Below are 26,088 nucleotides of genomic sequence, written 5' to 3'. Positions count from 1 at the left end.
GGAAGATCCCCTGGAGAAGGAAATGGCAACCCACTCCAGTATTATTGCTGGGAACAATCCATGGACAGAGGACCTCCAGTCCATGGGGTCTCAAAGAGTCAGACACGACTGTTGCTGCTGCTGCTGCTAAGTTGCTTCAATCGTGTCCGACTCTGTGCTACCCCATAGTTGGCAGCCCACCAGGCTCCCCCATCCCTGGGCTTCTCCAGGCAAGAACACTGGAGTGAGTTACCATTTCCTTCTCCAATGCATAAAAGTGAAAAGTGAAGGTGAAGTCGCTCAGTCGTGTCCGACTCTTAGCGACCCCATGGATTGCAGCCCACTAGGCTCCTCCGTCCATGGGATTTTCCAGGCAAGAGTACTGGAGTGGGGTGCCATCGCCTTCTCCACAGACATGACTGAGCGACAAGTAAAGCATTTCGGGAGATCTGTCCTTTGGGATAAGTGCCAGGTTCCCTTCTCACATCACAGGCTTTCTGCTGACTAAATTCTCAGAACTCACCCTGGAAGACATGACTCCATTAGGTTGAATTTATTGGTACCAAGTTAATGGATGCATGACATAGCTGATTCCTTTTTCTCCCTGAGATATAAATGTCTTCAAATGCTCAACTGTAGAGTCTCAGCTATAGTTCAATGACTCAGCTGTTGTTAGCATTTTATCTCAGAGACATCTACAGTCCAATTTGAAAACTTTTTTGGGTATCAGCTAAGAATGTCTTTGCACATAAGTAATTTCAGATTGAGTGCAACAGATATTTGAGTGCTTGCTCTTTGTAACTAGGCTATATAGAATTGCAGTCTCGTCTGTGGTAGCAAAGGCGGTCACCTTTGCCGCCATCTAGAGATAGAGACGGGAATTGGTCAGTAATTACCGAGGAACGAATAATGGGAATACAGAAGAGCTGTGGTCCTGGGATTAATTTGTCACTGATTTCTGCATTTCTTTATCCCAGAGATAAAACGGTGCAGATAGGACCCTTCCTATTTTCCATCCTCGTTTTGACCGTATGTTGATACATCACTGATGCCACACTGATCGTGGCAGTGATTAAAGACATGTCACGCTGTCCTGTGTTCTCTTTTTCTTCTCCTTTTTTTTCCATTGTGGTAAAAGAGAAAAAAAACCTTGGAATTTGCCTTCCTAACCATTTTTAAGTGTACAGTTCAGTAGTGTTAAGTATCTTCTTATTGTTGTGAAACATATCTCCAGAACTTTTTCATCTTTCGTCTGAAACTATATCAATGATGCCCTTATCCCCTCTCCTTCAGCCATTGGGAACCACCATTCTACTTTGTTTCTGTGAATTTGACTCCTTTGTGTGTGTGCTCAGTCATGTCCAATTCTTTGTGACCCCAAGGACTATAGTCCACCAGGCTCCTCTGGCTCCTCTGCCCATGGAATTTTCCAAGCAAGAATACTGGAGCAGGTTGCCATTTCCTACTCCAGGGGTTCTTCCCTACCTAGAGATTGAACCTGTATCTCTTGAGTCTCCTGCGTTGGCAAGTGGATTCTTTACCACTGCACCAGCTGGGAAGCCTTTTAGATGCCTCATTTAAGTGGAATTATACAGTATTTGTCTTTTGGTGACTGGTTTATTTCACTTAGCATAAGGTCCTCAAGGTTCATCCATGTTGTAGCATATGGCAGTATTTCCTTCTTTTTAAACAGTGAATGATATTCCATTGTATATGTATACCACATTTTGTTTACCCATTCATCTATGGAGGGATATTTGGCTTGCTTCCACTTCTTGGCTATTGTGAATAATGCTGCTATGAAGGTAGGCATGCAAATACCTCTTCAAGATCCTACTTTCAATTCCATGGATATATTCTTAGAAATTGGATTGGATTGCTGCTGGATCATATGGTAGTTGTGCTTATAATTTTTTGAGGAATCACCATACCATTTTCCATAGTGGTTGCTCTATTTTAAAATCCCAAGTGCATGAGTTTCGGTTTCTCCATATCTCCATAGCCTCACCAGCATTTGTTGTTTTCTTTTTTTTTTTTTTTTTAAATCATAGTAGCCATTCTAATGGGTGTGAGGTAATATCTCATTAGGATATTGATTTGCATTTCTCTGATGATAAGTGATGTGTTAAGCATTTGTTCATATGTTTGTTGGCCATTTGCACATCCTCTTTGGAGGAATGTCTATTGAGGTCCTTTGCCCATTTTTTAAATTGGGTTATTTGATTTTTTGTTGTTGAGTTGTAGGAGTTCTTTATATTCTGGATCTTATTATATTTTTGATTTTCTAACATTTTCTCCCATTCCGTAGGTTGCCTTTTCACTGGGCCCTTTGATACTCAGAATGTCCCAAGTGTGCTGTGGCCCCATCTGTCTGTTTTTGCTTTTGTTGTCTGTGCTTTTGGTGTCACAGCCAAGAAATCTTTGCCAAGACCAATGTCATGAGGCTTTTATGTTTTCTTTTAGGCGTTTTATAGTTTAAGACGTAGGTTTAAGTCTTTGAGTTATTTTTTTATCTTATCTTAGTATGATTACCTTTTATCTTAGGATGATTACCTTTTATGCTTTAAAGATCTCACCTCTCAACCTCTAGCTTCTTTGTGTGATAGGACAAAACTTCAAGAGCCAAGATTTGTCTTAAAAAATAAAAAACGACAACAAAAAAAACACTTGGGTATTTTTAAAAAAACCCTGTCTGCTGTTCGTTACTTGATTTGAAACACAGCTGTATTGTTTTTATTTTAGGCTGCAGTCCATGGGGTCGAGAAGAGTGGGACACGACTGAGCGACTTCATTTTCACTCTTCACTTTCATGAATTGGAGAAGGAAATGGCAACCCACTCCAGTGTTCTTGCCTGGAGAATCCCAGGGATGGGGGAGCCTGGTGGGCTGCCGTCCATGGGGTCACACAGTTGGACACGACTGAAGCGACTTAGCAGCAGCAGCAGCAGAGTAATTTAGTAACTTTATCGAGATCTGCTATAAATTTAATTTTCACCTCCCTTTGATGTTTCTTTTGTACCAACCACATAGCGGTTTTCCTAAAGTTGGTGGAGTGGTCGTCTGCACTTCAGTGTTTATAATGATCTCTTAAGAGTATCCGATCAGATAGGAAGCATTTTGAGGTTACTGGATTCAACTCTTCTTCATTGGCATTTCATTTTGTACATGCCTTTCCCTTATGCTAACCTTTTGCCTCATAGTTGCTAGTCTCACCTTTCTCCTGTATCTGAATTATCTTCCTTTTTTCTTTTTCTTTTCCTTTTTATTTACTATTCTTCTGGAATATATATTCTTTTGGAATATATTTTCTTCTGGAATATATTCATTCCCTGGCACCTATTTTCCTTATTAATTTCCTTCCCCAAGTGCATCTTCTGCTTTCTCCCTCTAATGTTGTCCTAGAGATTCTCATATCCTGAATATAAGAGGACTACAAGATGACTCTTCATCACCATTCAAGCTTGAACCCTTGATCTTCTCAGTGCATTTCTTATTCTTAGAGATGTGTATCCAGTGGGTTGACAAATTTGTTTAGAAGCAAGAGTAAGGAATTTAGCTTAAATATCAAGGAAAAAGCCACAATTTTAAAGACTTGGAAAGGCTTAGCTTTGTAGCTGAAATAGAAAGATTCAAGAGTGCTAAAAGACAACAAACTGAGCATGAATTGATAGTGCAGATTATTTTTCCACAAGAGGCATTAGTAACAGAATACTGGGCTCTGAATATTCTTCTGCATTTATGGTATGTAAAATCTCAAATTTTGATTTAAATTCTGGACCTGGAGTTTGAGAGAGCTATGACAACATAAGTATAGGCCCTGTTTATTAAATATGATAATATTTGATAAGTCTCATCAAGTAGAAAGTCAAACAATGGGAGAACAGAGAAAGGAAGATAACAAGCATCACAGAACATGGACTGCTTGAGCTGGGCCTTGAATGATGAGCCAAGTTTAGTAGAGATGAGAAGGCAGGATATTAGTGACAAAAGCTTTGGTATAAGCTAAGGTTGAGGGCAAGAATATTTAAGGTGTATTTGGGAAATAGTAAAGGGTGTAGGCTAAACTGCTGTAGACAAAGAGATTCTGAAATATAATAAGATGGAGGATTGTTGGTGTATCACATAACAAGAGGTAGGCAATCAATCCAGGGAAGACAGAGGCCATCTAGGGACCCAGGTGCTCTCTCCCTGTTGCTCTTGTCCCAGGAGACTCCAATGCTGTGCCTGTGTTCCATCTCATCAGAAGGGGAACATGGAGAGCACCCAACTTTACTCTCCAGACAGGACTTGGAAGTTGTACACGTCACTTCTGTTCACATCCAGTTGGTCCAGACTTTGTCTTTATAGCCTCAGCTAACTGCAAAGGATTTGGGAATTTAGCCTCCAGGCTATGGACATTAGGAGAGAGATGTCTCTGAAACCAACTGTTGGTTAGAATAGAGTTACTTGAAGGGAAACAGTATGTAAAGTTAGAAAGAAAAGACCAAAATATATTGAACTTTGTATTCCAAGTGCTTGCCTAGCACAGACACAAAATAAATACCTGTCTAATGAATGCATGAAGATGCGAAGAAGTGGGTGAGGAAATGTATCATTCAGTTTGAACTTTTTCCTCTAGACTAGGAGATGCAAACTAAAATGACTCTTAAGAGTGGCAGACAGATAGTATAAATGAGTCACACAGGCGGGTGTAAGTAAGGAGTGAAGGAGACTGAATGGCTGAGGGGCCAGTGCCATGCCTAGTGGGAGGCAGCCATGAGATGGTTGCTCGGGGTTGTGGGCCCTGTGTGGCCAGACCTTGCAGTTTTTAAAAAGAAATAGGAAACCTGGATTTTAGGTGACATCTCCCAATTTTTTAAATCTTTAGTCTGAACAATTTAATAACAGGCCAAATAAGATATAGCCATCGGATGGGTTTGGCCTTCAAGTCAGTTCAGTTCAGTTCAGTCGCTCAGTTGTGTCCGACTGGTTGCAACCCCATGGACTGCAACACACCAGGCTTCACTGTCCGTCACCAACTCCCAGAGCTTGCTCAAACTCATGTCCATCTAATCGATGATGCTATCCAGCCATCTCATACTCTGTTGTCCCCTTATCATCCTGCTTTCAATCTTTCCCAGCATCTGGATCATTTCCAATGAGTCAGTTCTCATATCAGGTGGCCAAAGTATTGGAGTTTCAGCTGCAGCATCAGTCCTCCCAATGAATATTCAGGACTGATTTCCTTTAGGATCGACTTGTTTGATCTTGCGGTCCAAGGGACTCTCAAGAGTCTTCTCCAGCACCACAGTTCAAAAGCATCAATTCTTCAGTGCTCAGCTTTCTTTATAGTCCAACTCTCACATCCATACATGACTACTGGAAAAACCATAGCTTTTACTAGACGGATCTTTGTAGGCAAAGTAATGTCTCTGCTTTTTAATATGCTGTCTGGGTTGGTCACAGCTTTTCTTCCAAGAAGTGTCGTTTAACTTTATGGCTGTGTCACCATTTGCAGTGATTTTGGAGGCCCCCAAAATAAAATCTCTCACTGTTTCCATTGATTCCCCATCTATTTGCCATGAAGTGATGGGACCAGATGCCATGATCTTAGTGTTTTGAATGTTGTGTTTTAAGCCAGCTTTTTCACTCTCCTCTTTCACTTTCATCAAGAGGATCTTTAGTCCCTCTTTACTTTCTGCCATAAGGGTGGTGCCATCTGCATATCTGAGGTTATTGATATTTTTCCCGGCAATCTTGATTCCAGCTTGTGTTTCATCCAGCCTGGCATTTCACATGACGTACTCTGCATATAAGTTAAATAAGCAGGGTGACAATATACAGCCTTGACGTACTCCTTTCCCAATTTGGAACCAGTCTGTTGTTCCATGTCTGGTTCCGACTCTTGCTTCTTGATCTGCCTATAAATTTCTCAGGAGGCAGGTCAGGTGGTCTGGTTCTCCCATGTCTTGAAGAATTTTCCACAGTGTGTTGTGATCCACACAGTCAAAGGCTTTGGCATAGTCAATAAAGCAGGAGTACATGTTTTTCTGGAACTCTCTTGCTTTTTCTGTGATCCAATGGATGTTGGCAATTTGATCTCTGGTTCCTCTGCCTTTTCTAAATCCAGCTTGGCCTGCAAGTCCCGTATTTGCAGTCTTTCTGATGAGAAATTACTCAAATGTTTGGCCCAGATAGTCTATAGTTTAAGGGGAACATGACCATGGTGTGCTAGATACACCTGTGGTGGTGTGGCTCTCGATTGTGGCTGCACATTATAATGACTGGGAGCTTTGAAAAGAAAATTCCAACTTCAGGCTCCACCCAAAGCTATTAAAGCAGATTCCCAAGGGATGGGTATTTTTTAGAGCTCCTTCATGCAGTTCTGGTGTTCAGTCAAGGTTGGGAGCTAATGCTCTAAGGCTAATTTTGAAGGTTGTTGCAACAACTTACATATATGATAAAAGGGTCTGAACTACGGTTATGGAAGTCAGTTAAGGAAAATGAAGAGAGGTGGGTTATGCTATGAAGGGCAAATCAGTCTAGTTTTGTGGCTCTTAAAAAATGAGATAGTGGAGGAAGAAGGTCAAGAGTTGAGATTTCAAGCTAAGATTTGGGGGCTGAGAGATATAAGAACTTTAATAAATGGTTCCAAGGGACATATGAAATTAAGATCTACAATAGATGAATGGGGCAGAGGTAAATATTATCTTGTATGCAGATCCTGTGGCCAAATCCAAGTTGAGAATCTCAATTAATACAACATTAAAAAATAAATCTACACAGATGTTTTTATGGCTAATATTATATATATGTGTATATTTTATCTGTTGCAATGCCGGGGAAAAAACTGAATCAGCATTACTAATGGATTTGTTGGGACAGTATGTCAAGGTCATTGCTCAAGGTTTGTAGAGAACTGTAGAAATTCAAAGCAAATATCTTCCTGGTTAACTCAGTAGGAATGTTTCAGTCCTGTGTCAGTTTGGTTTCTGCAGAGCCTTAGCTGGAGCTCCAGGCTTTGTATGGTGATTTAGCACCACCATGAGGCTGCATCCAGTCACTGCACCTGATTTTGAGCTTCTGAAATGTATTATAAGGAAGGTGCAATTTTTTGTTTGCAGTTTTAAATATTAATATGAAAATAGTTCTTTGCTCTTTTCTTGGTATAAAAAAGCTATGATTAAATTGGTTTTGTTGTGTCAGGATGATAAAAGTTCCTAACCTCATTTGACAGCAAGTATTTCTATGATGATGAAAATCAAAAGAGGAATAAACTCAGTGTTGCAATTTTAATTCAATTACAATAATTATTAGGGCATTAGTGAACCTTCTTTATCCTTAAGCCTAAAGTAATTACTCTGTGTTAACAGTATGATGTTTTAGAAAGATAGTGATTAAAAAAAAACACAAAGCCTTGACATTTATTGCCCACTTGCCACGTCAGGCAAGATGCTAAGAGTTTCATTCATTTAACACATCATCACATTAATTCTCAAGAAAAAAATACCTCTGTGATAAATACACTCTTATTTTATCCCCATTTTACCAATGAGGGCAGAGATACATAGAGAAGTTAGTAATTTACTCAAGTGTACAGACTGAAAGGCAGGAACTTTGAGCTCAGTTCATAGCCCCCTATTGTTTAATTATGAAAACGTGAATACATCACTCAACGTTTACTGTTTAAATCTCTTAGTCTCTAAAATGGGATATTAATTATGTTTGTCACTGCACAGTTTGTTGTATGAAGTTACAAAGAGCACCAGCTCATGGTAAACTCCAACAGTACATGAATACTAGTCTTATCATGATTGTGACCTTTCCTGTGAATTCAAGGCATTAGCATCCACAATAATAGAAAGAATAATTTTAATTTTAGAATAAGAATATTAATTCTGCCCCTATGTAGCATTGTGACCTTATAAACTTTAGCCCTCAAGCCTCAGTTTCAAAAAATAAACATTAGTAGAGAAACTGAACGGGCTGACCTCTAAGATACCTCTCAGTTCTGAAATGTTATGAGATGAAGAGGCATAACTAAGAGATGCAGCCATTTCTCTGTAAAATACTCACTAGAATATATCACTTCAACATGGAATTTCTTTCTGTTCCGTGGAATCCTGGGTGAATTCTCTTTAGAAGACCCTAATGGTGAGTGAGTGTGGGCTGTGACATTAATGAGCCCGGTGGTATAAAACTATGCATGCTGCATTTCCAGCACTGAAAAGTGAGAAGAACCAGGCATCCTAGAGGAGTCTAGGGCCTGGCTAGAGCTTCTAAGACGCCCAGAGGCTAGGGACAATGTGACTGTAAACAAGTAAGAATTAGATATGAATTAGGCCGATGTATAGTAAGTAAGTTCAGCTAAATGAAGCAGATTGGAAACATTAATCTCGACATGTTGTGATGTCTTAAAATTAACTTTTAAAATTTTAATCAGTGTGGGGGCAGATGATTCCAACAGTGTGGGTTCTGTGTCAAGGTCACACATGATGTCATCATGTCAGGCTATTGGTCTCATCATATGAAGATGACTGGCCTGAGATTTTCATGGTGGATAAGCAACTTTACCCAGGAAAGGTGCTGCTTGTAAGTTCAGGCCCAGGTACTTTGCATTTTTCAGGTTGATGTGGTTCTGTGTATCTTGAGCCAGTGACTTGATCTCTCTTGCCCCAGTTTTTTTTTCCTTGCAAAATAAGTGAAAAATATATCTTCCACATACAATTTTTTTTTTTAATGATTAAATGTGTTAAAATGTTTAAAGAGCTCAGAATAGTACCTGGCGTGTAGTAAGCATTTAATCAATGTTTGCTCCTGTGGTTGTCATTGTTACTATTACTATTATGAGAGGGGAGGGCTGAGGCCTCAGTAGCTGTTTGTATGCAGGTGGCTCTGGCCTTTTGGGATCAGATGCCACTACCCTATTTTCTCCTCCTACCTTCAGCCATCTTGGTCATTATGAAGCCTCAACCTCCTACTCAAGACCCACCCACTGTGGTTAGGCCACCCCTCCTCCTTCCTGGGATCTGTGATAGTCACCCTGGATTCCTGCACCCCTCTTCTCGGTGAGACTCTGAGCCTCCTGCCTTGACAAATGATTCTTATGTTGCATTAGAGATGATTCTTCTCTAATTGGCCCAATAATTTTAGTTAATGCACTTCTCTGACACGTTAGGAAGTTTATGTAGAGGAATTTATGCTGTGAATATGTGTTCAGATAAATACAAACTTCTCATTTATAATATTGCCACACAGCATCCTTATAAATAATACATACTTATTTATGTGTAATTTGTATTTATACATATTTATAATATGTATTTATAATTTTGTACTTATAAACAATAATTCCCACAGCACTCTTTAGCCAGGGGAAGATCATTTCGATTTATGGGAAGAAAAAGGAAGTATCTCCAGGAGGTTTACAATTGTCCATCAGAACCCTGAGTGCAAAAGATGGAAAAAGTAAGAAAGCATGTTGGAGAGAGAGTGCTAGGTTGGGATGGTTTGCTGGGAGAGGAGCCTTGAAGCTGAATCTTAAAGGATGGGTGTAGTGAGAGGAGTAGACGACGTTGGGAAGGTGTGCAGAAGTCACCAAAGGACAGTTTCCCGTTCAACTAGAAGAGAATGGGGAAATCATCTGAGCATCCCTGGCTTTGAAAGAGGCTCTGTGTGCAAGAACCAGAGATGGTTAACAGTCAGAAAGGCATGAGAAGTTGTCCACCTCATTTCCCTCATTTTACAACTGGAACATGCCTCTCCCAGGAGTACTTCCTATTCTGTTCAGTTCAGTTCAGTCGCTCAGTCATGTCCGACTCTTTGCAACCCCATGGACTGCAGCACGCCAGGATTCCCTGTTCATCACCAACTCCCAGAGTTTACTTAGACTCACGTCCATTGAGTTGGTGATGCCATCCAACCATCTCATCCTCTGTCGTCCCCTTCTCCTCCCATCTTCAATCTTTCCCAGCATCAGGGTCTTTTCAAATGAGTCAGTTCTTCGCATCAGGTGGCCAAAGTATTGGAGTTTCAGCTTCAGCATCAGTCCTTCCAATGAATATTCAGGACTGAATTACTTTAGGATGGACTGGTTGGATCTCCTTGCAGTCCAAGGGACTCTCAAGAGTCTTCTTCAATGCCACAGTTCAAAAGCATCAATTCTTCTGCATTCAGCTTTCTTTATAGTACTACTCTCACATCCATACATGACTACTGGAAAAACCATAGCTTTGACTAGATGGGCCTTTGTTGGCAAAGTAATATCTCTGCTTTTTAAAATGCTGTCTAGGTTGGTCATAACTTTTATTCCAAGGAGCAAATGTCTTTTAATTTCATGACTGCAGTCACCATCTGCAGTGATTTTGGAGCCCCCCAAAATAAAGTCTGTCACTGTTTCCCCATCTATTTGCCATGAAGTGACAGGAGTAGATGCCATGATCTTAGTTTTCTGAATGTTGAGTTTTAAGCCAACTTTTTCACTCTCCTCTTTCACTTTCATCAAGAAGCTCTTTAGTTCTTCTTCACTTTCTGTCTTAAGTGTGATGTCATCTGCATATCTAAGGTTATTGATATTTCTCCAGGCAATCTTGATTCCAGCTTGTGCTTCATCCAGTCCAGCATTTCTCATGATATATTTTGCATAAAAGTTAAGTAAGTAGGGTGACAATATACAGCCTTGATGTACTCCTTTCCTGATTGGAACCAGTCGGTTGTTCGATGTCCAGTTCTAACTGTTGCTTCTTGACCTGCATACAGATTTCTCAGGAGGCAGGTGAGGTGGTCTGGTACTTCCTATTAGCACATCCTGTTTTCTTGCTAATACCGGATTTTGCTGCTGCTGCTGCCAAATCGCTTCAGTCGTGTCTGACTCTGCGTGACCCCATAGATGGCAGCCCACCAGGCTCCCCCGTCCCTGGGATTCTCCAGGCAAGAACACTGGAGTGCGTTGCCATTTCCTTCTCCAATGTGTGAAACTTAAAAGTGAAAGTGAAGTCGCTCAGTCATGTCCAACTCTTTGCGACCCCATGGACTGCAGCCTACCAGGCTCCTCTGCCCATGGGATTTTCCAGGCAAGAGTACTGGAGTGGTTTGCCATTGCCTTCTCTGCCAGATTTTGCTAGCTTGTCACAAAAGGGCAGTGAGTACTTTTTTTCCCCCACCAAGAACATGAGTATGTTTCGAGTGCCTCTCAGCTGTTGGCTGTTTATCTTTGTAGCCTTGATGGACTTTGAGGAAGATTTCCCTTCTCTGAATCTGGTATATTTTACAGTTGATTTGGGGACACAGCCAGTGCAAGAACCACTGAGACAGACACATAATGAGGGTCTGGGGTGAATAAAATTAAGAGCATTGCACTGTGGGGCCTCAGTCTGTGGAAGACACCCAGTAGATATGCCCCTCCACACTGTTTCTGGGTTCTCATCCCTGCCCGTGGTCTCCAGCACCACCCATATGATGCTTTCTCTAACCTAGATCTTGTTCCTTTCTTCTCACATGCTATCAAAGACCATGTAAAATGACTTCTTCCTTCTGAATATCTTACTGCTTCTTTCAGAGAATAGTACCTTCAACCAAAATTGAAATCTAGAAGTCATATCAGATTGTAACAGATTTCCCCAATTTTTTTATCTATCAAATTCAACTGTTCCTGTCTGTGTTAACTTCTCTCTCTGCAATCCTGCATGTTCCCTCCATGCCCACTGCTTCTGCCTCAGTCTAGCCCTCACAGGAGTTAGGGTAGTAGCCTTTCAACTGGCTTTTCTGATCTCAGCCCAACACCGGCCAATTCACTCTCCACACTGCAGTCAGAGTGAGTCTTCTAAGATGCTGATCAGATTCTCTCTCTTCTGCTGCAGAACCGCAGTGACACCCTCATTGTTCTTAGGATCAAGCCCCAATTTGAGAGTGCAGTGTATATGCCCGGCTCCTGGCTTAGACTCTTCAACCTCACTTCTCAGTTTCCCTATTTGCCTCCAGAACATTAGCCATGCTCAGCGACTTAGATTTCTCATAATGAGTTGTTTTCTCTCTCTCTCTCTTTTTTTTTAATTTTATTTTATTTTTAAACTTTACAAAATTGTATTAGTTTTGCCAAATATCAAAATGAATCTGCCACAGGTATACATTTTGGACTTTTATCTGCCAAGAGTGTTCTTGGCTCCTCTCAGTGTCCTCTATTGGTTTTCATCTGGCCTAATGCCACTCAATCAGATAGCATACCCAATTAGCTAAGCCAACAGACTCTGGAATTCTACATTATTCTTTTAAACTCTAATTCTGTCTTTGTTTTAATTCTAGAAATTTTTTTACCCCATAAGACATTCATGAAAACTTAAAAATGGACAATATTAGAGCTCCGTACTTGAGGACACAGCCCCTGAGTTCTGCCTCAGCTGCCTACAGGTCTGTGACCAGTCAAGTAGCTGACCTTTCTGAGCCTCAGTTTCCTTACCTGTAAGACATTGAACTACCTGGGATCTGAGGGGCTTTTGAAGACTGGGTCTGTGCTTCTGACATGCATGGGAACTCTTGCTCTTTGCAAGCAGATGTATTTAGATAAAGCTATTTTCCATTTTCTTGGCTCCACTGATGGTACAGTGGCTGCGTTGTTCCATTTACCGACTCGCTGCTCTGAAGTTCTCTGGTAGAAAGTTGGCTGTTTTCTTGCTCATCCAGTGTGATAAACTCTCTACACTGAATTCCATTTTTTTCTAAAGCAATAACTTTGTTATTACTAAAGAACTGTATGTTCTTTAGAGAAAATTTAGGCTATTTAAACAATCACAGATAATCTTTTGAAAATTTTTAGCATCTAAAAGCACCCCCATCTAGCTCCATGCATTCTTGTTCCAGGTATTAGATTTACAAGGAGGTTTTACTATTCAGGAAAGTATTTCCATCTAAACATAGGATTATATCATTTCAGCTCTGTATTTCAGTGTCGAGGAAACTGTCCTTTTCATTAAACTGTATGGACACATGGGGAAATGTTTATTAAGTGATTGATTAGCTGCAACATGGTTGGGGAGACTTTGAGCTGCAGAAGAAGAGAGAAGGAATGACAAGGAAGAGGGAGGAGGAGACGAAGGAAGAGAGGAGCGAAAAAGGGAGAGAAAAATGAAGAACAAGAGAGGGGAGGGGCAAGGAGTAGAGGAAAGAGAAGGAAAAGGCGAAAGAGAAACAGTAGTCAACATTGTAAAGCAGCTATACTCCAATAAAAATGAACAAAAATACTTGCTAAGGAAAATATTCATCTAATCTCAATAAAATATTTTCTTTTTTTCCAAATAATGTTTATATATCTTCTATAGAAAGTTTGTATGGGAGCTCTTGTCTATACAACATGTCTATGTAATGCCTATATTTTTGTTATATATTTCCAAGTAATATTTATAAGATTCTATATAATAGTAAATGTTCATCTAATGTCAATAAAAAATTAGCCCTTTCTTAAAGAAAAAGGAGCAAAGGAGGACAGAAAATAGTGTAAAGAAGGGAGAATTATCTAAAACACAGGCGGTGGTGATGGGAACGTTGGCGTCTGTGGCACGGACAATGGTTCTCACAGAGGCTTGAGAAGTAAGAGCGGACGACAGTGAATGTTCTGTCCTTTGTTTTTCTCTCTGTGAACCCCACGAGGACAAGTCTGCTTACAAAGACTGTGGCTTAGTGGTTTAGAGCTTGGGCCCTGGAACAAAACTACTTAATAGCTATTTAATGGCTTTATGACCTTGAATAAATTACATAACTCCTCTATGCTTCAGCCTTTTCATCTGTACAATAGAGACATTTGCGAAGATTAAGTGACTACACAAGTTATCAGAAGAATAGTTGGTCGATAGTCAGCACCCAAATGTTAAGTACTGTTATTTATAACACTGGATATAAAAAGCCTACAAGTAAACCATTAAACAATCATAATCCTAAATTCTAAAGTGAGAGAAACTTGGGTCCTTGTTTGGGATTCAGAGGCAGATAAAGATGGCCTGATCTGCTGATCCAGTGCCTCTGGAACATTGGGGGTGCTGGAGACAATGTGTCACACAGAGTCAGTGAGCACAGCTCTGTGGGAGGGTCCCCAGCTTCACTCCTGACAGTTGTAAGCATTTGAGTTTGTGCGTCAGTGTTCTCTGTAAAATGGAGAGTGTGGGACCCTTACAGCATAGAGTAGTTGTAAGTATAATACATAAGTGCCTGGCACATAATAGGTACTCAGTTAATATTAACTTATTATGAGTTCCAGTTTATTCCTATCTCTTTTATTCATTCCCATCTTTATTAGACCTTGATGATATGCATTCCAAACTTGTTTTGCCCTTAACATTATTGACTATTTCTTTTTATAAATAAGTAGGGAGTAACTGACTGACTCCAGTATTCTTACTTGGAAAATCCCATGGACAGAAGAGCCTGGTGGGCTGCAGCCCATGGGGTCGCAGAATCAGACATGTCTTAGTAACTAAAGAACAGGGAGTAACTGAAGTCAAAGCCTTTGGATGCTGGAGGAACGCCTTTCCCATTATGAGAGTCAGGGATCTTTCTGGGCTCTTCTTTTCCCAGTTGAAACCACTGCCATTAGTATTTGAAGGAATTGGAGATTCAGCTCAGTTTATCATACTCACATGATACTGAGTTCAGAATAAGGCATCTCACCCGGCCAGTTTAAAATAATACCATTCTCTGCCCTTTTTATTCTCTTTCCAACTGACAGCCTTTATTCTGGGATAGTTATATTAGGAATATTTTCAAATTCTAAAGACATTTCATTCAACCTTTAGAAGAGAAGCTAAATATTTCATAAAACATTTCAGTATTTGAGTTTTCTTATGGCAACAGAGTTAAAACTGCCTTAAAGCATTTCATTTTCTCTTCAATCTTTCTTCTAAAAGCACGTACCATATCCTCCCTTCTGTCAATTACTTGTACTGTGTTGGATTTGATAGGTAGGAATGTGGGTAAATGTGTAAGTTGGTAGAGTTCAAAGTATCACTTTTAATTCCCTTTCATTTGATCTTGAGCCTCTGTTTCTTGGTAGCACATTACATACACAGATATGTGGCTGGGAAAGGTGAATTGCATTTGAAAGCTATTGTGTAAAAAGCTAAATTAGTCATTTCATATAAGAGTTAGGTATACAAGCAAAAATGGAAGGTTAAATATATATGTTGGTAGTGTGTGTGCGAAGTTACTTCAGTCGTGTCTGACTCTTTGTGACCCTATGGACTGTAGCCTGTCAGGCTATTCTGTCCATGGGATTCTCCAGGCAAGAATGCTGAAGTGGGTTGCCATGCCCTCCTCCAGGGGATCTTCCTGATCCAGGGGTCAAACCTGCATCTCTTATGTCTCCTGCATTGGCAGGTGGGTTCTTGACCACTGGTGCCACCTGGGAAGCCCATATCTTGGTGCTGTGCTTAGTCACTCAGTTGTGTCTGACTCTTTGCGACTCCATGGACTGTAGCCCTCCAGGCTTCTCTGTCCATGAGGATTCTCCAGGCAAGAATACTGGAGTGGGTTGCCATACCCCCTCCAGGGGATCTTCCCAACCAGGGATCAAACTCAGGTCTCCCGCATTGTGGGCGGATTCTTTACAGTCTGAGCCCCAGGGAAGCCCAAGAATACTGGGTAGCCTATCCTTTCTCCAGGGAATCTTCCCTCCTGCATTGTAGGATTCTTTACCAGCTTGAGCTACCAGGGAAGTCCCATATGTTGGTAGATACACATATTAAATCTCAATGCATAATTTTGCTTATAAGTGGAGTTCTAATTTTACCAGCTGCCAGAACCTAAATAAAGCTTCCTTTTGGGTAAGATAAGAGGATTGCAATTACTCATTGGTACTCATTATTAATGTAAAGAAGACTGGCTCCAAAGCATTTGTCCTGGTTTGAAAAATGAAGCCAGATTATCCTTAAAGTGTGTGCTGTTTAAATAGAGAAGCATGATCCCTTCAGGACCTGCAGGTGGGATAAGAAGTAGGGAAATCTTTGCTCACCTGCAGATTCAGATGCTGCCCCCACCACATCACCTCATGCGATGACCTGAGACAAGTTACGACCCCCTCTGCATGCCCAGAGCAGTCAGTGCCATCTCTCATATTATGACTGTGGGGGGGCTTTTCTCTCCATCTTCCCTGTGACAGCCAGCAAGATGCTGTATGCTTAGTGAATAATCAAAATGTTTTGAGTGAATGACATAAAAGATCAAATTGGAACCTGTTCATTAGAAACGGTTTTTAAAAATTGTTTATCAAACCAGACTTTAAAATATATATTTCTCTTGAAATCTTCACGTAAACCCCTAATGGATATCCCCATTCCTATCTTACCAATGAAGAAACTGAATTTCAGAGGCACCAAGTAGCTCGTTTAGTTTATACTGTTAGTAAGAGACGGATGGAGCCTGGAATCAAGTTCAGTTTTGTCTGGTTGTAACAGCTGTTCTCTTAATATTATCTGCACTGGTTCATGATAAGCATGTTCCCCCTCCCCCCGCCTTTTAATATACCTTCTCCTGTCATCATGATTAATCCTCATTTAAATGTTTTTCAAGTTCTAATTTCTGCCAGGGACTTAGGCAAATCATTAGATCAGCTGGCCTTTCATGATTTCACATGGTGCCAGCTGGGCTCTCTGGATTCAGGTGCTGAGTCCACCACCTTCTAGCCACATGGCATGGGGCATGTCTCCTTACTTCTCAGGGCCTCCATCTTCTTATTTGTAAAATGGGGGCAACAGTAGTACCCACCTCACAGGGTCTTTATGACCCTACTTGGTGCCTCTGAAATTCAGTTTCTGCATTGATAAGATAGGAATGGGGACATCCATTAGGGGTTTATGTGAAGATTTCAAGCGAAAATATATTTTGAAGTCTGGCTTGATGATCTATTGTATATTGCTTTTAAATGGTCCTGGCATGTTTGTTGTTGTTCAGAAGCCAAGCTGTGTCCAACCCTTCGCAACCCCATGGACTGTAGCATGCCAGGCTTAGTGAGTGCTATATGAGGATTACTTATTGTTTCAGCTAGAATTGTTCAGATAAGGTCATTCATGGAATCCTTTCATCTTGGAACACTAAGAAAGGGGTAAATACTTTTGAATGGTTTAAAAAGTTTTAACAGCAGAAACTGACCTTTTCTAGTTTCAAAAATACACTGAAAATACTTCACTTTCTGATGCTCTTCAGCATGTCCCTCTCTGAAGATAGTTAACCTGATCTGGGCTAGGTCAGTCAACACACTTGATTTCTGTGTCCACCAAGAAATGAGCATCCTTCTCGGGATGAACACACATATATCCAAACAGTAAACACCAAGAGGACATTGGCAGCTCAGCTCACTGGTTAAACTACCTCCTGAGGACTAAGAGCTGTCTCCTCTCTGATTGAACCGAGTCAAACTCATCTGTAATTGAGGCACTGATAGGATGGGCTTGCTTAAGCATGTGCTGCCTTAAAATTTTGGTTTAAATTTTCTATAAAAATAAAATTTACAAGCAAATTATAAGCAAAAATAAAATAGCAAGCAAATTTTTACTTGCTAAAAAAAAAAAAAAGATTTTTTTAAAAGTCCCTGTTCTCATCAGAGATCCCGTTTCAGAAAAATTAATAGAAAATACTGAATGTGAGGTGGGGGGGGGACTTTTTTGAGTTTTAATCTCAGTGCTAAGAATGTGAGAGTGGGAACAAGTGTTTCTTCTCCTTCATCTGGGTCTGGTAATATGTCTCTCGGAGCACTGTTTCTGAGGGTGCTGTGGTACCGTGGGAGGAACAGACTCTGGAATGGGTTGTGGATTCAGAGTCCAGCTGTAAATTAGCTTCTTATGTCCTCTAGGCTAGGCACCCACCTTCTTTGACCCTCAGTTTCCTCATCTGTAAAATGACCATAATCAGCACCACTTCACAGATTTGTGTTGACAACCCAAGTATCTGCTTCCTATTTTATACCCATTTTCTCTTTTACTGAAATAGTTTTCAATTTCAATTTGTTCTAAAAATCATGTAATTCTATTAAAAAAAAAATTACCCCCAGACTTTTAACAACACAAGGCAGGGGGACCATGTCTTATTTTCTACTGTGTTGCTCTTTCCCGGTCCCGTGTCTGATGCAGGGAAAGCTCTGTTTCTGTCCTAGCCGCGCACAGCAGTCTCGTCAAAGGGCAACAGTAATCACCCCCACAGTTTCTAGTCAACCAGACTAGGTTTGTCACAGAAGAGAAATAGGAAAATAAAAGAAACAGTGAGTATTCTTTATAAAATTGGAATATAGTTGGTTTACCATATTGTGTTAGTTCTAGGTTTACAACAAAGTGATTCAGATATATATTTTTCCAGAATATTTTTCATTATAGGATATTATAGGATGTTGAATATAGTTCCTTGTGCTATACAGAAAATCCTTATTGTTTATCTCTCTTATATGTGGTAGCGTGCATTTGTTAATCCTGTACTCCTAATTTCTCCCTCCTTTCCCCACTTTATCCCCACCCCCTACTTTCCTCTTGGTGACTGTAAATTAGCTTCTTATGTCTGTGAACCTGTTTCTGTTTTGTAAATAGACTCATTTGTGTTATTTTTTAGATTTCACGTGTAGGTGATATTATATACTATTTTTTTGTCTGGTTTACCTCACTTACTATGATAAGCTCTAGGTTCATCCATGTTGCTGCAAATGACAATATGCCATACTTTTTGTGGCCAAGAGGTATTCCATTTTATATATATATATATATATAATATATAATAATATATATTATATATATATATAATATATATATATATATACACACACACACACACACACACCACTTCTTTATTCATTCATCTATCAATGGGTACTTAGATTGCTTCCACATCTTGGCTATTGTAAATAGTGCTGCTATGAACATTGGGGTGCATGCATCTTTTCAAATTAGAGTTTTCTTTTTTCATGGGTATATGCCTGGGAGTAGGATTGCTGGATCATATGGTAGCTCTATTTTTAGCTTTTAAAGGGAACCTTGACACTGTTTTCCATAGTGGCTGTACCTGTTTACCCACCAACAGTGTAGGAGGATTAATAATGGGTATTTTTAACCTGTCATGAGTGTAGCTGTTTGCAAGACTCAACCTTTTATTTTCCTTGCAAATGTAATCTTCAAATGTATGTTAACTGAGGGCTTTAGCAAATTATTTTACACAAACTTGTAAGTGTACATTTTTATATACTTTCACTGTGCTTCTTAGCCTTTAAAAAAATTCATGCATTAGAAAGTTTCATCTCATTAAGGAACTTTCAAAATGTAAGTAATTTGATTCCTCCAGCAGATGATTTGAAAGTGGGAAGTGTGCTGTTACTGGTGATAACAGGCTAATGGCTGTTCCATTTTCTCCCAAGTTGGATGACCAAGGTTTCTTCTGCAGGTGGAATCCTGGCTTGGCTTCAGTTATCAGACTCTCAGAACATGTATCAGATATGAATATAGCAAGGAATACACCCATAAGGAGACAGTTACGGGGGTGGCCCAGGAGGACTGGTGCCTGTGGACTGGGTTACCCTCAGTGTGCCCCTGGGGTGCTCGTCAGGGAGGCAGAGAAAGATAATGGAAGAAGGGCCAAAAAGGAACAATAAGGTAACTGGTGGTAGAAAATAACAAGAGAGATGGAATAGATGAGATACAGGAGTTTGAGGAAATCTAAAATGTGGCCTTTCAAAGGCTTGTAACTCAGTCTGTAGCAGTGAGGCGAATGTGTGTAAAATGTGCTTTTTGTGTAGTGCAGCATTGAATTGTATTATGAAGAAAATCTGATTTTTATAGTCGTCTTTGACTCTCCAGGTAAATAAGCGTAAACTCAGAGTATGAGAGAAACAGGCAGGTCAAATACTAAGAACAGAAACAAACTTAGGTACAGACAGAATTCTGATATAGGCAGAATAAGTTTCACAAAAAAGTTCAGGTACATGTCTCAACTCTATTGATGGTTTAACTTTTTCTACTGATTGAAATGACCAGAATTCAGTAAGCCAGTGCTTAGACATGCTTTATGTTCTGCCGATATTTTTACTTCACTGATATTTATCTTTTTGTTCCCAGTACTGTCCAGCAGTGTGCTTCACACAAAGCAGCTGCTTAATAAATATTTGTTAAAAGAATGAATAAGGGACTTCCCTGGTGGTCCAGTGCTTAAGAATCCTCCTGCCAGTGTAGGGGATACATGTTCAATCCCTAGTCCAGGAAGATCCCACATGCCGTGGAGCAACTAAGCCTGTGCTTCACAGCTGCTGAGCCCGCACTCTAGAGCCCATGCTCTGTAAGAAGAGAAGCCACTGCGGTGAGAAGTTCATGCCCCGCAACCAGAGAGTGGCCCCTCTGGCCACAACTAGAGAAAGCCTGTACAGCAGCAGTGAAGACCCAGCACAGACAGAAATAAATACATAAAAGTTTAAAAAGAATGAATGAAAGACCAGTATCTATTTTACTAGGATTTGATTTATATTACAAAATAAGTAAAATTTTGCATTTTTTCCTCATTTTCTCGTGTTGTTACTTATGTCGGCCTCATTTTCCTTCGTTCACACCACGAAGACTCTAGCAGAGCTTCTGAAGATGAACATCAAATATTCGTTTTTCTGCATCCAAATGTGAATTCTCCTGCACGTTGCATAGCTCAGTGTATAGAGTGGAGCCTCTTTGGTTTCTCTAAGAATATCCTCTCATGATACGAGAATAGATCTGTCTGTCCACTTCACAGAACACTGGTTGACACACCACACAGAAACAGGCTGAGAGAGGTGGGGAAATAGCAGGTGAAAAAAGTCTCAGAAATCAGGTGGACTTTAGTATCACTTGCCTTCATAAATTCTGTTTATATTCTTATATTCTGCATAAGTAGGAGGGAAGGTGGAAAGCTAAAATTTCCCCTGATAATGAGGAGTGCTTAGATTTTTATTGCAAGTTAACTCACCAGTTAAGTATTAAAATATTAATCAAAGATAATCAAAAGGTAACTCTGAAGAACAGGTTAAGTTCAATAGACAGTAAACGAGCATCCCAAGCCATCTCAGTGAGTTCAAATACAGAAGCCTGTCCTTCCTCCTTTCGACCTCCAGGTGGTGCTGTTTACCCAGCCATGGCAAGCCAGTGGCCAGCCCCATTTCCTTCCCTTAAGATTCAGAGCTGGGCTTTCATTTTTTTTCAAAATATTTTCCGTTTCCACAGATGTGTTCTTTTAAATGGCCAATAAATTTTTGTAACCACCATTTGAAAATTTGCAAGGTTATTGTGAATTGTGCTTCTTAGCCAAGAATTTTTTTTTTTTTTTTCAGATGTCCAGGACACACCCAAAGTTAGGCGTTTACATTTGTTCCTTGGTCCTGTACCTTTTTTAGTTTCTTAGAACCCAGACTCAATCACAGACGTTTGAGCTGTCAGTAGAACTCATCCAAGTCCCTTTAAACACTTAGGTGATTTAAAAATGGATTTCTCCTTCAGTTAAGGCACCTCAACTCCTTGGGCTTCTAAGTAAAGAACACCATCTTTACTTTATCCCCCAAAGCCAGGTTCCTAGCAGACTTGACCTGACTTTTTAGTGAGGGGGCTCTTGTCAGACACCCAGAAATGTTTTGATGATTTGAGGGTCACCTTTCCAATGACACCCTGCAGTCCAGTCTAAATTCCTCAAAAATAAAAGCAAAATCTTTCCTAGGGAAAAAACCATAGTGGTATCATGAACAGTTTCTTTCCATTTTAACAGAGTTCAGTGGGAATGGCAGGAATGGTGGGAATTTTGTTGTACATGTGGACATAGGATGGGACTGCCGTGGTATCAGTTTTACCATCAATGAGGTATGGAATTTTCAAGATTGGCTTTAAAAAATAACCTATTGACATGCTTTTCTTGTTCTTTTCCCCCCTTTTCTGTCACAAGGGGTTTGTAAACAAACTGGATGAATTTATTCAATGGTTAAACGAAGCCATGGAAACCACTGAAAACTGGACACCTCCTAAAGCAGAGACGGATAGCCTAAAACTGTACCTGGAGACGCACTTGGTAAGCAAGACTGCATTGCTCTTAATGTTGGTTAGGGAAGAGTTTTAATGTGGTCCTTGTTTGTTTATGGAGAATGTCGATTTTACTTATCAGAAGTCATTATATGCTAATAAACCAAGTTTTAATGGGGTAAATTACAGATGCTGACAATTTACAGGCCTTTCAAGTAATACTATGAAATCTGAATTCTCCATATTTCAAGCTATTTTTTAAAAACTTTTCCCAGAAAGGTAAGTAATTATTTTTAAAAATATCTTAGAAAATTTTACTAGACCCTTGCTCTCTAAAGTGATGACTGACGTTCTTCTTCTTCAAAAAAAAAAAATGAATGAAAGGTCATTTTGATGACCATTCTAAGCTTTCTAGAATTCTTGTAAAATTAATGAACGTCTCATTATCAAGAGGGTCTACTTTATCTGTTCTACACTGGGTTATTTTAATAAAATATTTAAAATGATGATCTCCATCCTTTTTGCTGCTATGTGGGTTTTTCAGCACATAATTAATACAACTGTCATTACTTTTGTCCCTGTGCACAAGGAAAGCCATGGAGAGAAAGTAGAAAACACTTGGATGAATATGCTTCTGAATATGTTAGAAGCAAGAATTATAGACTGGGGGACATTTGATGAACCTCATGAGGTTTTTACTGAATGCTTCAAATGGCCGATATCAATTATGAAGGGGTGGAAACCAAGTAGTGGAGTGTGATAAAGCATGAAGAAAAAGCACGTTGTCAGAGGAAATGAAAATTCAAGCTTTCAGGATCTCATCTTTATTCCTTTCACCGATAGCATAAAATTGACAAAGGCAATGAACACGAATTCTTGGGTGCCCAGCTGTGGGGCTGATTCTCTGCCCCTCTCACACGCTCAGAATTTGGATTGAATACACATTGTGTGGGAGTCCTGCATGTATGTGAGTTCACAGGGTTCCGGAACCACTCCCTGTGATATTAAGTGCATGGAGGAGAGAGAGAAAGGAGAGAGAAGGGAAGAAGAGGGGAGAGAGAGCAGGGATGTTTTAGTTCTTCAGTGTTTGTGTCTTGCAGTGTGTTTTATATCATTGCAAGAAAAGCAGGAAGAACAGCCTCAAAATCCTGTTGCTACATGTAAATATCCTGTGGATGATTTTTTTAAAAAACTCACAAAACTGTGTGGTAGAGGCTGAGTATATTGTTTCCATTTTTAGAGACCTGGGTTGATGTGTAAAAATGCCACTGACCCTAACTACCTCTCTTGTATGTGGGTTTTTAAATACTACCCTTAGTATTCAAATCCCTGGTGAGTAGAGCCTTGATTTTTTTTTTAAGGAGGGCATTTCATAATAGCAAGATAAAGATATTCACTGCTTTATAATGTAAATTGTATTAATTAGGATGTCAACTTTTCACTGGCATTGTTCTGACAGAAATTCTAATCTGTGTTTAAACAGGAGTATATGAACTTTATTTCACATTAAATGTGCTGTCTTAATTTCTCTTGATTTAATATTTTATGGAAAACACCAATTTCGTTTTTGAGGTCCCAGAGGGCATGAGGACACAAAGGGCACTTTGACTCTAGGTTATTTATTGAAAGCCAGGCAAGGAAACTATGAACCAAGGTCTCTCCTCTCTTTGGGAGCTGAATGACCTGACCTCTTTTTAAGCTGTATGTACTCCTCTTCTCAAATCCATATTGCAGAATTATTCACTTAGCACCCCCGTGTTGGCCTCTGTCTCATTCTAGCCCAACACCATCCAGTAGAACTTTCTGTGATGATGGAATATTCTATATTGAATGTCCATTGTGGGAGCCACCTACCACACCTATCTACTGAGCGCTTGCAATGTGGCTAGAGTAACTGAGGAAATGAATTGTTAAATCTAATGAATTTACATTTGAATTTAAATTGCCACATGCGGCCTGTGTCCACTGGATTCTGGTCTTGTAAATTGCAGAGCTCTTTACAGACCATAATGAATTGCAGGTATCCAGTACCAGCTTCATAATGACATTCCCACCTAAAATATAGAAACTATTATTTTCTTTGCTACCTTAGGTCCACAGCAAACAGCTCTTCTTAAAATGTCTATCTATCTCTTAAAGAATAACCTTGTTTCCACCTGATGATCAACACTTTTTGGAATGAATTTTCTCCACTACCATGTCTGTGTTAGTTGCAAGAGATAACATAGGAACATCTTCATTACCTCTGCTTTGCAAATAGTGAGGGACTATAATCTCAGATTTGTTCACTGTTGTTAAATCACAATTTTAGAAACTGAAATTAGGAGTAATTTTGTTTTAACAGTTACTGAAGTCCTAGTGTGTATGGATTGCCATTAAGTGATGCTAAAAGACAGTTATTGGGACTGTTTTACTGCATGCTCTGTTTGTTAATCTAGATACAGCCTGTCATTTAAACATCTTTCATGCAAACTCTGCATTACTCTGTCTCTCTGAGCACAATGTCTATCTACGTAGCTCCTGAGCAATATTGTCATTTATATTTTTTATTGTATTTTTTTTACTATAGTGCTGAGTTAATATTGTTATTCTTCTCAAAAGTAGGTGAAAAAAAATCTACCTTTCCATAAAGAAAGTATACAACTAAGCCTAGAGATTTATATTTCTTAGTTCACCCTGTATAAGTCTTTGCTGCTTCTTAATGAGCGGGCAAGAAGTATTTTCAAGAGTATCTAGTATGTGGAGTTAGCTACATGATGAACATCTCTGTAGAGTCTATAATTTAATGTTAAACCAACGGATGTGAAAGCCTCCGGGTCCCATGTCTTCCCTGACTTAATAATGTGATAGAATAGTTGGCACCCTGCAAGGTTTATTATAAAGAAAAGCAAATAAACAATAACAAAAATTGTACATTTATGTTTTGATACTTATTTCAATTATTTTCCATGACAGTAACCAAGGGTTTTTACCAACACAAATCAATTAAAGCTTTACAATACCTTTATGGGAGATATGAAGGAGCTTTATTCTAACTGTAAGAAATACTGTGAAATTGCAATGATACATCAATGATTTTCCATGATAATTAATCATCTGCTTGCAACCTGGCTGCTCCTTCAAAAATACAATTCATGTCTTTTTAGAAAATGACATTTTCAGGAAAATGTCAGTCTGGAAAGGTATTTTGCAAATATTGAGCACATTGGATGACCCTCTTTAAACACTGCTTTTACAGTAGCACTGTATACATGTGTTCTCGATGGATTTGCTTCTTCTTCACCTCTGTCCACTGTTTTAAACAGCTTAATTGAGGTATAATTTTGACATGCTAAATTGCATGTATTCAAACATTTTTACAAGTTTGGATAAATTGACAAATGTATACACCCATAAAACTGTCACTATAATCAAGACAGGCAACATATCTATCACCCCCAAAGCTTCCTCCTGCTCCTTTGTAATTGCTCCCTCCCTGCCCTCTCAGACTTTTCTTCATCCCTAAGTAGTCATGAGCCTTTAGTTTAGTTTGTACTTTCTAGAATTTTGCATAAGTGCAATCAAGCTATATATTCTCTCTCTCTCTCTTTTTTTTTTTTTCTTTTTTGGTCTGGTTTCTTTCACCCAGCATCAGTCAGTTCAGTCGCTCAGTCATGTCCAACTCTTTGTCAACCCCATGAATCACAGCACGCCAGGCCTCCCTGTCCATCACCAGCTCCCGGAGTTTACCCACTTATGCGCATCGAGTCGTTGATGCCATCCAGCCATCTCACCTCTGTCATCCCCCTCTCCTCCTGCCCCCAATCCCTCCCAGCATCAGGGTCTTTTCCAGTGAGTCAGCTCTCCGCATGAGGTGGCCAAAGTATTGGAGTTTCAGCTTCAGCATCAGTCCTTCCAATGAACACTCAGGACTGATCTCCTTTAGGATGGACTGGTTGGATCTCCTTGCAGTCCAAGGGACTCTCAAGAGTCTTCTCCAACACCACAGTTCAAAAGCATCAATTCTTTGGTGCTCAGCTTTCTTCACAGTCCAACTTTCATATCCATACAGGACCACTGGAAAAACCATAGCCTTGACTAGATGGACCTTTGTTGGCAAAGTAATGTCTCTGCTTTTCAATATGCTATCTAGGTTGGTCATAACTTTCCTTCC

General features: G+C 39.8%; 1 protein-coding gene across 7 annotated transcripts in view; it reads left to right on the top strand.

Annotated features, from left to right (window-relative positions):
- AKAP6 (A-kinase anchoring protein 6) overlaps nt 1-26,088 on the top strand; it is a 497,045-nt gene that overhangs the window by 220,746 nt on the left and 250,211 nt on the right. For all 7 annotated transcript variants that reach the window (XM_044933227.2, XM_044933232.2, XM_044933229.2 and 4 more), the window contains one exon: nt 21,862-21,984. In XM_044933227.2, the coding sequence (XP_044789162.2) occupies nt 21,862-21,984 (123 nt within the window). The remainder of the gene's footprint in view (nt 1-21,861; nt 21,985-26,088) is intronic.

Source organism: Bubalus bubalis, chromosome 20 (genome assembly GCF_019923935.1).
Source record: "Bubalus bubalis isolate 160015118507 breed Murrah chromosome 20, NDDB_SH_1, whole genome shotgun sequence".
Taxonomy (NCBI): domain Eukaryota; kingdom Metazoa; phylum Chordata; class Mammalia; order Artiodactyla; family Bovidae; genus Bubalus; species Bubalus bubalis.
Note: the sequence above shows the minus strand (reverse complement) of the source record. Positions and strands in the feature narration are given on the sequence as shown.